This window comes from Mastigoproctus giganteus, chromosome 7, assembly GCF_048544385.1.
Source record: "Mastigoproctus giganteus isolate SK-2022 chromosome 7, ASM4854438v1, whole genome shotgun sequence".
Lineage (NCBI taxonomy): Eukaryota > Metazoa > Arthropoda > Arachnida > Uropygi > Thelyphonidae > Mastigoproctus > Mastigoproctus giganteus.
The window spans coordinates 80776860-80791806 of record NC_143581.1 but is presented as its reverse complement, the minus strand read 5'-3'; the positions used below and the strand labels follow the sequence as shown (position 1 = coordinate 80791806).

At 37.9% G+C, this 14947-nt stretch overlaps 1 protein-coding gene across 1 annotated transcript in view; it reads right to left on the bottom strand.

Annotated features, from left to right (window-relative positions):
* The window catches only part of LOC150083026 (DNA-dependent protein kinase catalytic subunit-like), a 387849-nt gene that overhangs the window by 226785 nt on the left and 146117 nt on the right, over nt 1-14947 (bottom strand). The window contains exon 11 of the mRNA XM_090378359.1: nt 10812-10990. Coding sequence (XP_090234485.1) covers nt 10812-10990 — 179 coding nt within the window. The remainder of the gene's footprint in view (nt 1-10811; nt 10991-14947) is intronic.

The window sequence follows — 14947 nt, the reverse complement described above, 5'->3', positions numbered from 1 at the left end:
CAAAAATATGAGTGCTCCCAACCACATGTTCAGTCATTTGTAAATCTTAAGATGTTTTGAAAACAAAGAATTGACACTCTTATTGATACTCAAAGAAAAATTGAAATTAGCTGCCGTAATGAACAAGTAAAGCAGCAAAATAGAGACATTTTAAAAAGATTAATTGATGCTGTATATTATTTGGCTAAGCAAGAACTTTCTTCGAGAGATCATGATGAGTCTGAAGATTCAGCTAATCAAGGGAATTATATAGAACTTTTAAATGTGCCCCGTGAGTACGATCCTCTTTTAGACAGCCATTTAAAGGCATCGACTGTATTTTGAGGAACTTCTTCCACAGTACAAAATGATATCATTAATGCTATATGTGATGTGATTAAAGATACTATAAAGAAAGAAATTTCTTCTGCTACATTTGTGGCCATTCTTCTGGATGAAACTTCTGACGTCATGTCAAAATCGCAGCTATTAACTTTTTTCTGTTTTGCCCATAACGGAAAAATACAAGAAAGGTTCATTGAATTTACAGATGTAAGTGATGATATAACATCTAGAGGCTTTTTTAAACAAGGTTGTTAAACAGAGTTCAGGAATTTAATATTAAGGACAAGTCGGTCGGCCAAAATTATGATGGTGCCCATGTCATGAGTGGGCATATTAATGGGTTGCAAATTAAAGTTATCGAGGCCTATTCTTTAGCAATATTTACGCATTGCTACGCCCACATTTTGAAATTAGTTCCGAAGCAAAACCTCTTGAATATCAAGGAATGTAGATTATTTTACCAAATTATCAGTAGATTGGCAGCATATTTTTCTAAATCATCAAAATACATGCTTTGCAAGATTTCGTTACTAAAAATTACCCTCTGTCGTAACAAATAGATGGAACTTTACTTCTCGTTTAATACAGTAAAACATCACAGAATTCAACTTAATGAATTTTTTTGAACATTGTTGAAAATTCTGGGGAATGGGACATGAATCAAAGCTCGTGGTTTTTGTACTTCTTGCAATATTTTCAAACAATTTTGTTTGTTAAAAATTTGTTATGTTCTGTTTGGCTATACTGATGTCTTGAATAATATACTGCTAACTCCATCCTATGAAACAGCTTAGGAATGACAAGGAACATGGATTTGATAATATTTGGGTTTATGCAAAGAAGATTTATGTTTATTCAGACATAAATCTATGGGTATCAATGGATGCAACGTGTGCTAAAAAAACATTCCCCACCACCTTGCACAGTATTCGTCAAACATGATGGGTCCATGGATTCATGTTTTTTTTCACCAAATTCTGAGCCTACCATCAACATGATGCACCAGGAACTTCGACTTGTCAGACCAAGCAACTGTTTTCCAATCCTCGATAGTCCGGTGATGGTGTTGCTGTGCCCATAGGAGGGGTGCTCTCTTGTTCTTCATTGATAACAAATGTACGCAATGTGGATATCATCTGTTGTAGTCCATTTGCAAAAAAGTGCAACTAGCGGTCCGTTGCAATATTTTGTTCTGCGCACCAAGGTTGTATTCTGATGTGATGTGCAACATTGTGGCCAGTCTGTTTGCTTGCACAATTCTAGCCATCCTCCTCTGACTTCTCTCATCAACAAGCGATTTTCTTCGATTGATGTTGAGAGGATGTTTTCTGTTCTTTGCACCATTCTCAATACACCCTTGAAGCTGTGGTGCGTGAAAAGTTCAGGATAACTGCCGTTTTAGAGATGCTTTGCCCATCACATCTTGCACCTACTACCATGCCACATTCGAAGTCTGTTAGATCACTCCTTCTCCCCCTTCTTGCTATGGTTTATACGCTTAACTGATACTAGAAAGGTTGTTCTGCTGCATTTATATCCACAACCGTGGTCATGTGACTTGCAACATTGTGGGATGAACCATTTGTATGCACACCAGAGGTGTACCTAATAAAGTGGCAGCACAGTGTATATATATTTTTCATTTTCAGGCATATTCACATAAGCATAAGGCAATGAACATCTGCATGTCTGGCCATCCACAAGTCAACAATTCAACTATTGGTCGATGGATTTCCATGAAATGTTAAACTTCGTTTTTTAGAAAAATGTCAAGCCATTCCATATTAAACTAAATTATTATTATTGAGAGAGAGAGAGAGAGAAACAGAAGTAGAAGAGGCTCACCAAGAAAGAAAAGAATTACATCAGGTTCAGGACCCTGGGTGTGCCAAGCACATACTCACCCAATGTTTTAATTATTTATTTTTTCATATATATATATATATATATATATATATATATATATATATATATATATCACAAATGCTTTATATTTTTAATATTCAGTGATATTATATATGAGAGATATTATATATTGAGTAATATCTGGCATGGCAATAAGATAAGTGCATCAAGGAAAAAACAATTATGGTAACAAACGTGATATCTAGCAAAGTACTGGGTATTATGTTTGTTGTTCTTGAATGGCACAAAGGATTATGTTTGTAGCCATAACTGTTATATTATGTGTCTTGCCTAATTGAAATATTATGCTTGTTTTTGTTGCTGTGCACTGATTGAAGAAATGAGTGGGCAATATGGCAGATAGGAAAAGTTTTTGGTTGGTGTTAGTGAAATATATGTTATATTTCAATTGTTAAAATCAAGGAAGGAATAAGTCAAGTACATTATAAGAATGTTGCCTGTATGCTGTAATCTGAGGTACCTTGCTATATATATATAAAATTTTATGTATAAAATATTGTAAGTAGAACACGTGAAGGAGATTTTATTGAATTAAATCTAATGAATATAAGATATACACTGGGAGCGATATATGGTATGAAAAAGAGGAAGAAATGGACCAGAAATTAAAATAAGGATAAGAATTGAAAAAGCGACCAAGATGAGATAACATTGTGGTGTCTTTCACAATTTCAGTGTCATCATCAGAGGTCATCCACTGAAATTATGAAAAAGACAGCAATGTTCTTGCTTCTGTTTCCGACATGCTCTGTATGCTATGGTGCACGTGTATGGTTGCCACGTGTTACGAGGGCAAATTCAGATTATATTATATAGACAATATTTTATACATAAAATTTTATATATATATACACATTATGGCTGTAGGGTACTTTTTATTAATTCAGTGTCCCTGATCCATAAGCTATGTTATCTTCTTTTTAGTACAGGCACATTTCCCCCCTATATTAATTAGCTTCTCAATACCATTATTCTTGATTATATACATATACAGGGTGATTCACTACCAGTGCAACAAACTTGCAGGAGGTGTAGGGGGCACAAAGACGATTCAGAATCACATAGCATTGCAGGGTCCAAAATACCTTCATCATGCGGTAGAGGACGTTGAACGGGAGGTCGTTTGAACAGCGATCCCGCTGGAAGTCAGCATCTGCGAACCATTTCTGTTGAAGAAACCAAGTAGCAAAAGTCCTCCGGAGTGGATAATCCACAGGCTCCATTGATTGGACGCGTTGCAGATGGTATGAACTCATTTGGTTTGTTGACAGTATCCTCCATACAGTGGATTGGGAAATACCCAATCATTGGCCTATCGCTCGAGTACTCGTACTGCCTTCTGCAAGACGTAGGACATTCTCCTCATTGTCTGGCGTCCTTGTCGTTCGCTCTCGATTCATGGTACCTCTCGTGAAACAACCAGTCTCACGTAACCTTCTGTGCACACGTGCAAAAATCATATGATGAGGAGCACGCCTGTGCGGGAAATGTTCCTGGTACAAGCGCAGAGCAGCGCACCTGTTACAGTCCACAGCTCCAAACGCAAGGTGCATGTTGGCCAGTTCAACGTTTGAATACTCGTCCATCCTACTGCCTCGGGAACCGGTTCTCAAATGCTGACTTCCAGCGGGATCGCTGTTCATGCAGCCTCCCGTTCAACGTCCTCTACCGCATGACGAAGGCATTTCGGACCCTGCAATGCTATGTGATTCCGATTCGTCTTTGTGCCCCCTACACCTCCTGCAAGTTTGTTGCACTGGTAGTGAATCACTCTGTATATAGAATCAAATTACTAAAGCCTAGAGTAAACCAAACTTTAACACTGGTTTATTTTTGGATAAATATATTTTGTAATCTTTGGTTTTTGGATTTATAACTATTGGAATCTTGGAATTTGGTTTATTACATCAGTATCTGTTACGAGTAACAGTTTCTACATAGCCTATGTATATACATGTACATAGTAGGTACTGCTGTAGTAACACGGCATATATAGCTTACACTCATTGAAAAAGTCGTACCTATATGTGTTGCTACAGTAGGAATTAATTTGTTCCTCTTCTACCACTGAGAACTGAGAACTGGATTTGGTTCTGCTTTCTGCTTTCAACACGATAGAGGGCACTTCCTATCCATTTATCTAGTAATTTCATTTTTGTTGCTGCTTGACACATCTGAGGTGGCGCTGTCTACATCTATGTGTATATATGACATGTGCTTTGACTTACGGTCCTTCTTGTCTACGCTTCAACAGGGTAAGGTAACGTATATTTTACGCAGTATTACCTTAGTGTTTTCACCATGGGTATATCCTACTCCCTGTGACCTTAACATTTTCACTATGAATATTGCCTATTTGGCGTTTAGGAATATATATTAGGAATTAGCCATTCTGGTATTCCACTTTTCAATATATTTCCATTTATATTATGATTTTTTTTATCGGCTCTTCTTTGCTGATATTATTTTACTTTACCAGGATCCTTTTCTTATAGAGTCGGGAAGTTACGCTCCCGGTACCATCCTATGTACAATCGAATAAACGCTTTTCCTTCACTTTTTACTTTTAACTATCTTATTCTTATTTTTCATATATGTCGCCCAACATATATGACATTTTCATATATGTTGGGAGGCAGGTGACTGGCCTATATTTCACCGGGTTTCTAGTATCTTAGTCCTTAGGCTTCAGATATCTGATTCCTTGAGTGAGAAACTTCAGGATTGTCTCTGTATGCCTTATCATTCAAGTGAACTGCTCGGCCACAGGGGCTTGTATGTGCAAGTGAGCTTCTTGTACCAGTAGTTGTGGACATTATCTATTCCTTGAGTTTGCCAGTTGTGAGAGTTCATGATCATCTGTTTTACTTCTTCTTCCCAAATCTCCCACCCTCTCATTTCTTGTACGTACAAATTTGTACTTGATTTTCTTGCATTCTAGTTCTATCCAAGAGGCTCGGCTGTAATGTCTTACTTCCCTGCTCCATATATTTCCCCAGAACTCCGCAATCGTCTTCTGCTCGGATGGTCCATTCCCCTCTTTCCTACCTTCTCGGAGACTCCTGTAGAAGTCTCTTTGTTCCTCATCTTCGATGAGGTCTTCTTTAATCCTCATTGAAGATTAGGACAAAATAGGCTTCTACAAGAGTCTTCCTTCCTTTATGATAAGGCACCGAGAGACAATCCCGAAGTTTCTCACTCAAGGAATCACATATCTGAAGTCTAAAGACAGCAAAATACAGGCCAATCACCTGCCTCCCAACAATGTACAAGGTCCTGATCAGTTGTACCAGGAAGATATCAGATCACTTGAAGAGCCAGAACATAGAGGCCTTCTACAGGAACTTCCATTATTATTATTATTATTGTTGTTGCTCTTATATTATTTCTCCCTGATTGGGGGATTCCACTACGTGGGTATTGCTACCAATTACACAGGGTGGTTGTAATGTCTGGTGTTACTGTTGGTCGAGGAAATCTCTGACTATCCTACAGGTGTTCAGTATTGCAACTTTCTGGAGTTCCTTGTAGGTGTTCTCTGGGAGACTTATTGCTGCTAGGCTGCTATTAGAGTGTTTGGCACCATACCAGTGGTTGACATGATGATCGAGATGGTCAATACTTCTTGCATAGGCCACATATCCTTGACCTCATGTCTCAGGTTCGTGTACTTCCTAATTTTCTCCTCATGGGTTTTCTGGATATTGCTAGTATTGGGCACTGCTATGTCAATCAAGTAGGTAGCCTTTTCCATCTTGTCCACAAGGGTTATGTCCGGTCTGTTGTGCTGGATGGTCTTATCCGTTATTATGGTGTGGTCCCAGTACAGCTTGTGGGTTCGGGTCTCTAGTACTGCCTTGGGTTCGTACTTGCAGTATGGTACACTTTGTTTGGTCAACTGGTATTTCCTCGCTAGCTTCTGATGTATTATCCTGGCTACCTGGTCGTGTCTATGAGTGTACTAAGTCTAGGTGATCACCTTGCACCCCGCTGTGATCTGTTGGATCATTTTCTAAGGCCAGGTGGCATCGTCGACATGTGTCATCTGACATTCCAGGCTCCTTTGCGATGTGTTTTCTATAGTTTATGGTGTTGATTACCTGGTCTTGGATGGCCAACATGAATCCTTCAGTCTAGAGGAAGAATGTCCTGCTTGTGAGCCATGCATTGGAAGCAATGTTATCGATGTGATCTTGATGGAGGTCATTGTAGTGTCTGCCATGGAGTGTCTTCTTTGCCCATTTTTCTAACTTTGTTTCTTGTGCTGTCTGGGCGGGAGGGGGGTTCCTCTCTTAGTGGGGTATACCACTTATCTATCTTCCTTTTGGCCTGGTGGAGTGGTGCTGTGTTGTTCTCGAAGTAATCCTTCAGGTTAACTATTGCTGTTTACTGTTGCTCTATCAGGTCTATCAGGCCCCTTCCTCCCTCTTTCCAAGCTATTGTTAGCTTCTCCACTGCTGACTTCGGGTGGTGTTGGTGTCTCTTGGTCATCATTGTCCTTGTCTTTTGCATGATATCTTCTAGCTTGGTGTTAGTCCAATCTATGATCAAGAAGGTGTATGTTAGTACTGGAGCTGCATAGTTGTTTATGGCTTTAACTGTGTTCCCTCTGTTCAGTTTTGCCTTCAGCAGGCTTCTGAGTCTCTGATGATATTTTTCTTATATTATTATTGCTCTTATATTATTTCTCCCTGATTGAGGGTTCCACTTCATGACGGGTATTGCTACCAAGTACACATGGTCGTTGTTGTCTCGTGCTACTTTTGGTTGAAGAATTTTCTGACTATCCTACAGGTGTTTAGGATTGCGACTTTCTGGAGTTCCTTGTAGGTGTTTGCTGGGAGACCTATTGCTGCTAGGCTATTATGTAGGGTCTTTGGTACCATACCTCTGGTTGACACGATGATTGGGATGGTTTTTATTTGTTTTACTTCTTCCCGAATCTCCCACTCTCTCATTTCTTATACGTCCTTGGTTTTCTTACATTCTAGTTCTATCCAGGTAGCTTGGCTGTTATGTCTTACTTCCCTGCTTCATATGTTTCGCCAAAACTCCTCAATCGCCTTCTGTTCAGGTGGTCTGTTCCCCTCTTTCCCGTCTTCTTTGAGACTCCTGTAAAAGCCTCTTTGGTCCTAATCAAAGATTCGGTTGTTCCTTTTCCTCTGATTTTTTATTTGTATCGCCACAGTCTCTTGCTGAGTGCAAGGAGGTTCTGCTTCAATGTGTCCAAGTACTCTGATTTTTTGTCTCATGTCTGCTGTGGACGTTGTCTTTCGTGAGGATGCTCTTCACTTTTCCAATTAATTTCTTACTCCTATTGCCACGTTGGTACTGGGTAAATTGGCCTATCTTGACACTTAATTGTTCTATCTTTTGCTGAAGCCTTCTTTCCCAAGCTGGCGGTTCCTTCTGTTTTCGATTCTTCTGCTGCTGGTCTCTCGTTTCTCTTCCATTAATCATCGTGGCTCGTACTGCAGCACAATACACGGCTGTGTAGATGGCCTCCAGTGTTGCACCATTGCTGTCGATGTAATTCAGCATTATGTGCTGATTGAGGTAGTCTGTGACTCTCCACAAGGTTCTAATCGACCTCTGTTTCGGTATCACATGAGTCTTTGTGGGGTCCATTCTTTGAATTCTGTTAGGGCCTTCTTCTACTCGTCCTCTATTCTGGATATCATGACCTCCTCTCTTGCCATTTTAACTGCTCTGGGTTATATTTCTTCTTGCTCTTCCTCCTCTGGTTCGGTGTTGGTATGTTCTTCCTACTTTGGTTTCATATTCTTTATCTTTTGTAGTTGATCGCTCATGTCCTGCTTGATTTTTTCCAAGATTGCAGGAGTTATCAGGTTCTTCGTGATGATGGTCCTTCTCTGGTCTGCTATTCGGTGTTCGGTGACTTGAATATCCAAGAATCATTCCAACCACTTGGTATATAGTCTCGCCTGTAATATCGGTCCAGCTTTCTTATTTCTTAGTATGCTTGCATTATGTACATATTCATTTCGATGCTCCACTTCATGCATTAGCATTTTCTCCCTTCCTGGGTGGTCATTAGCGCAGCTGCACAGGAAGCACTTCCAGTTCACTTATTCCATTCTTCTCTCAGCAGAACTTTAAATGGCTTATTGAACAAATTTAGTGGCTGAAGTTGAGATGTCAATCCTCCAAGTAATACAGCCAATTCAATATTGTTATTTCTTATTTTTTGATTTATGGGCTCCATGAGATGAGTTCTAAATTGATCAAAAACAAGCAGTGCATTTTTTTTTTCCCTTAATGCCCTATTTTGTTTTTTTCCAAACTCGTTCTATCCATATTTTAATCCCAGTTTCATCTATCGAACCTTTTTGGTAAACATGTACAATGACTCCTTCTGGTCTTTATTCGAAAATTAATATTGGTGGTAATTTTGTTCTATCCACACAACATGTAAGGTCTGCAGTGCAATGCAATTTTTCATGACCATTGGTCTCAACTGTTACCATGTTTAATCTGTTTTTGACACTTTCCTATTAGAAGGAACATCAAATGTGATAGCAGTTTCATCCATATTTCCTATTTGGCTTAACTCAATATTCTTTTCTTTCCTACAATTGATCACAAAATGATGAAATGAAATAATTATTTTTTTCATATTCTGGAGACTTTTTTTTCTAATTTGGTTTTGGTATGCATACTAAACTTTTTCATTTCATAAATTAAAATAGTGCCAATTTGGGCTCCCTTTAATATCAGCTATACTCCTTTCAGTTGTTATATTTTAAGCTTGAATTCTTATCATTTATTACACCTATTCCAATAATGTCATTTTTCAACAATTTTCTACCTATTCCATTAAATCAGTTTCTAATTGTGACCATTTTGCAACCTTTTCACACAAAGTACAATTTTTTTTTTCTCCTTAATGTCAATTTAATACAGCCAATTCAATACTGCCATTTCTTATTTTTTGTTTTATGGGCTCCATGAGATGAGTTCTAAATTGATCAATTTTTCCAAGTTCTAATTTTTTTTTCAGTTGGAGGAGGGGAAATTGTCTTTCAGCTGCCCTATTCCCATGAATTTTTGTATTCTTTACAACTTTCAGTTTAAATCCCACCATGTATGGCATACATTATTTTTTCTCCCATGGTGTATGTAAGGGACATAACAGTTTAGAGCACTCATTTTTTTAAAAAGATGCCAAACTGCAGTCTAATGAAGGCCAAAGCATATTTCCATGAAAGTGACCAAGTGCCACATGCGTGTGTGCGTGCACCAGCCTGCTGTCTTTGCAATGCATCAATCTTATACAAAGTATAAAAAGTATAAGATACACCCTGATTTTGGGATAATTTTTTTAAATAAAAAGTGCAACTTAAACTGGAAAATATAGTACTTTTATATATTAGTGAATTAATTAGCAATTAAGTGATAAAAAGGTAATTAGTAATCTATTTCTCTTAACCAAAGAAAAAGATTCAATTAATTTAAGAAATAAAGATTGAATATACTTGAAAGGTAAAATGAATACACTACCTAACTCATTTCTATTTCTATGTGGGTCAGAATAATCATATGAATAATCCTAGTCTCATAAGACCATGACAGAGTTTTCATTTCGAGTTTTACATCATTATACTTAAAATATATAAAACATTTTATTTTATTATTTTAAATTTTATTTTATTCTATTCAGTTTATGGAAAATTAAAAAAATGTTTCAAAAGGTTATAAGAAAATAAATAAAGTCCTCCTTTCATACAAAGGGTATGAAGTGAATGGAGAAAGAAGGATAAATATAAAATGTCAGTGTGACAGTAAGTTTCCTTTCAGCCAAAAATTGGTCTAAAATAAATTGCATAACTCACTGGAAGAGAATGTTCATTAATGAAAAACTCCACAAAGCAGTGATATGATGTGTTCTCTAACACAATTTATTTAGACCACTTACAAACTGAAAAAAATTTTGAAAACCTAAGAATCTTACAATCACACCATAATTTAGTTATCCTTATTTCTCCAATCAGTTCATTCACTTTGGACAAATGCAATCTTTATCTATGTCTGTAAATCAATTTTTATTTTTTTAAATTCCTCTACCATCCTCCCTCATTTACTACAGGAAGTTAAGACCACAATTAGTCATTATTAGTTATGTTCCTTAACAGAAAATACACATACTACAAGACACTAAGATAGAATTAGCTGTATCTACTCATGGCAGATGTTAACCATATGTTAATCTCCATAAGGATTAGTGAGAGAGAGAGAGAGAGAGAGAGAGAGAGAGATTCTTAAGATACTGAGGTGAAAAAAAAATTTTTGTTTACATTCCAGCACAATCAGTACATCAAAGGCATTTTCAACTAATTATTTTAACAATCAATACAATCAGTAAATATATTCAGTAATCATGTACACTTCAACCACAGTGAACATGAATGTACGCATTACTATCTTCTCAAAATATACACCCTAATTTCTCAGATAGCTCTCTTTACTTTCAAGGTGACCAAAAAACAAGGCTATAATATTTTAAGAAAATGTTTAAAAATAACAAAAATCCAGCCAGATACCTTGTAGTTTCCGTAGTCAGCTCTTTTCCACTTTGGGGAAGGCCAGAGCAAAATGAAGAATTAATTACTGACTCCATAGTACACAGCTGTTCTTTTGGTAAAGTAAGATACAGCAACTCCATCAACTGAAAAGCACCAATTTTTGTGCTTAACTGAGATTCCAACAGTGGTTCTGATCCCTATAAAAATTAAATTATATAAATAAAAATTAAAAAATTCACTATGAATTTATTCAAATAAATAATGAATAAAAAATAACAATGAAATATTTTTTAAACAATTCACTATAATTTAATATTAACTATATTCATAACTAAGCAAATAACTGAATACAAAAATGTAATGTTGAGGTGAATACAATATTAATTCTAATTAAACAAATACATTATCAATTCTGATTAAATGAATACAATAACAATTACAAGTAACCCTCATATAACACGATTCCTATAATATGCCGTGTTTTGCGAAACCATGTTATACGGGACTAAGACCTATTCCTTGAGGTTGTCACAGGCATTCTCTCAGATATACCAGACAAGCTGTACTTGCTCCTTGGGAATCTAAGACGCTAGTGGAACTGATATTTGGGTGACACTCAAGTCAAGTGGACCCAATTTTGGCAAAGTAAAGACGGTCTATTACAGTCAAATCCTCTTCTTGCACCTTCACGATGGTGGGATTGTTAGTAAACCTGGGTATAACCCCCATGCACAAGCACACTGTGGGTGACCACCCAGGTGTGAATCAAAGTAAGCAGGGGACGAGGTGTGGCGCACACACTACATGGATGAATGCCGTCCCTCTGTGTTACCAGGTAATACTAGGTAGTAGATGACTCTCATCAATCGGTGCAATACTACCATTTTGCTTATTGGAGGATTCAAGTGGTGGAACCCATTAGCATTAGTAAGATGCATACGATACAAGAAAGCAATGCAGTGCATCAGCCAAAAAAAAAACACCCTCCAATTTCACCCCTCCATTTGTTCCAAATCCCTGTCTGGCTCAGCTTTAAATTTATTTAGGCTATTAGCTTCCAAAACAAAAGATAGAAGCCTGTTCCACCAATCAACTACCTACTGGCTAAAGGCAAATTTTGCACATCTATTCTACAACTACCTTTCCTCAATTTGAAACTGTGTCCCCTCAGGTTCTTAGTCTGAGCAAAACAAAGAATCACATCAGCATTCAGCTTGTTCAACCCATTCAAGGCGTTATACACCTCAATCAGATCACCTTGCAGGTGCCTACTCTCCAGGCACTGCAATTTCCAGAACTTAACCCTTTCTTGGTAAAAGCACCCATATGTTCCCCTCACCAATCTTGCTGCCCTTCTTTGTACTCCTAAAATGAGGCCTCCAAACCTGTACACAGTACTCTAGGTGTGACCTGACCATTGCCTTGTATAACAGGATAATCACCTCCCTGTCCCTGCTAGCAAATTTCCTATATATCAATGACAAGACAGCGTGACCTGCTCTGGCAGCCCATCTGCACTTCCCAGCAAACTTAAAATTTCACTGCACAATTACCCGTAGGACTTTTTCACTTTCCACTTCCCTGAGTGTAGTACCACAGTTAGAACGTTTTTCTTCCGTTACAGCTACCCATATGCAGTACTTTGAATTTGTCAATGTTAAACTTCAGTAGCCACTTCTCAGCCCATTTTCTCAACTTATGTAGATCCAGCTGGAGTAGCATTTTGTCTTTACTGTCGTGAACAAACCTGCCAACCTTTGTATCAGCTGCAAACTTGGACATTAAACCTGATATACCTTCATCAATATCATTGATAAATATACAAAACAACAATGGGCCCAACATCGAACCCTGAGGAACACCAAAAATAACATTTGTCCACGAAGAGCAGTGTCCATTGATTACCACTCTGTCGTCTCCCACTCAATCTGTGCCCCTTTATCCATTGTAGCAACTTACCCTTAAGGCCAAACCTCAGCAATTTGTATAGCAGTCTTCCATGTGCAACAGTATCAAAAGATTTCCTGAAATCCAAGTATATGATATATGAAAATTATTTTAGGCATTCAGTTCCTTTGTGACCATCATAGTATCAAATCAAATTGGTCAGACAAGACCTCCCTTTAACAAACCCATGCTGTGACTCAATTATTACTGCAGTCTTGTCTAGATGATCCTACCACGCTTCTTTAATCAGTGGCTCAAAAACACCAAATAAATTTATTTTTCCCGGAACACAAGTTAAACTAACGGGTCAGTAGTTTCTGGTGTCACCTTCTGAACCCCCTTTGTGAATAGGGGAAACATTTGCACACCTCCAGTCCATGGAGACCTCCCCTCAGTCCAAGGAAGCTCTCATAATTATGGCTAAGGGTTTGCTTACTTTCTTTGCTGCTTCCTTTAATATAACTGGATAGATCCCGTCAATCCCAGATGCCGTCATTATGTTTAACTTCATCAATTTCTTCTCAGTTATTACAAAATCACTTAGTTCCCTTTTAATTTCTGATAAACTTCTGGCACTCCCCTCATTGATTAATTCCTCATGTGTGAATTTAGATGCAAAATACAAATTCAGTTTATCATCTACATGAGCATGATCATCAATAGTCAACCCATCTATGTTAAGTGGTGTAATCTGATTCATCCCATGTTTAGTCTCCAGAGCTAAGTTTCGGTCAACCCTTTCCCATCTCTTCCATCATGCAGTATGACTGATGACTTTTGAGGTTATGATGGACATCATGGCTAGATCCAATCTTCCTTATATTTCGAGGTATAGCTCTAAAACGGTGTTCGCAGGCCGGCTGCTAGTTAGTACACTGGACCGAACCTAATGGTAACTCTTTAGGAGGCTTCTGGATCAGATGGTATTTAATCTTGCTACCTCTACTCCGCCAGATGGTGACTGAAAGGAGTCCAAGTAGCATGTATGCAGGGGGCATTGATGAGGCCACGTTATGTCAAGGATCTGGGTATATTCTTACCATGTGTATGCCATATATAAAAAATTTCATTACTTCAAACAGCATGTCCCCCTCCAACATTTTCTTTCTATTCAATACACCATGAATTATCAAACTAATAGAGCAAGCTTATCTGTGAAAAGAACTAAATCTACGAAAAACTTCCTAGTTCATTTCACAAATATACATGGTTTCAATTCTAATTCAAACAATGTCCATTTCCACTTGCAGTCTGCCAAACCCCCGTGTACTTTTTTTCTGACAGAATCTCAGTTATCGGTTGATTCAACTACTGCTCATCTCAGTTGCCCAATTTATTCACTGTATGATTCCTTATGCATCAAAGGTGATACTTGTGCATATGTTCGCTTCGATATTCCCTGTCAGAGACTTGGAATTTGGATTCTCATTTAGAATCTCCTCTTTTCGATCTTCTGTGTTAAAATTTCTCTACCTCATTCTATCAAATTCATCTCTTGTCTCTACCATTCTCCCAGCTCCACTAATCAGCTGGAGCTCTCTGACTTCCTTTCTTTGCAACTTGACTTTCTCCAGTCCAACTTTCCTAACAGTGAGGTAATTTTCCTTGGTGATTTTAATGTTCACAATTCCAGCTGGCTTCTGTTTACTAGTCACACAGACCCAGCTGGTCGAGATGCTGAGACTTTTGCTATTTCTAAAGACCTTGCACAAATTGTTCATTTACCTACAAGAATAGCAGACAATCCTAACCATACAGCCAACACGCTTGATCTTTTTTTCATAAACAACCCTTCTATGTACATGGTCGCAGTGAGTGGTCCTTTAGGCACTTATCGCAACTTGGTGATGGTCTCTTCTCCAATGGAGCCTTTATCTCATGGCTATTCCAAACCTCGTATTGTTTGGCATTACAAGAGTGCAAAATGGGATGATCTGCGAGACTAGTTTCAAAACCTCTGATGTCAATGTTTGCTCAGATCGTGTCAGTGAAATTATCTTGTAGAATGGAATCCTTTATCCCACACTCCACTTTAAAATCTAGTCTTTTATCTAAACCTTGGTTTTCCAATAAATGTGCTAAGGCCGTTCAGGAGAAGAATCTTGCATATCATAAGTGGCTTGTTTTCAATTCTTCAGTTTCATTTTCTGCCTACACCAAAGCTCGCAACAATTGTAAAGCAGTTATTAATCAGTCCAAACTAGATT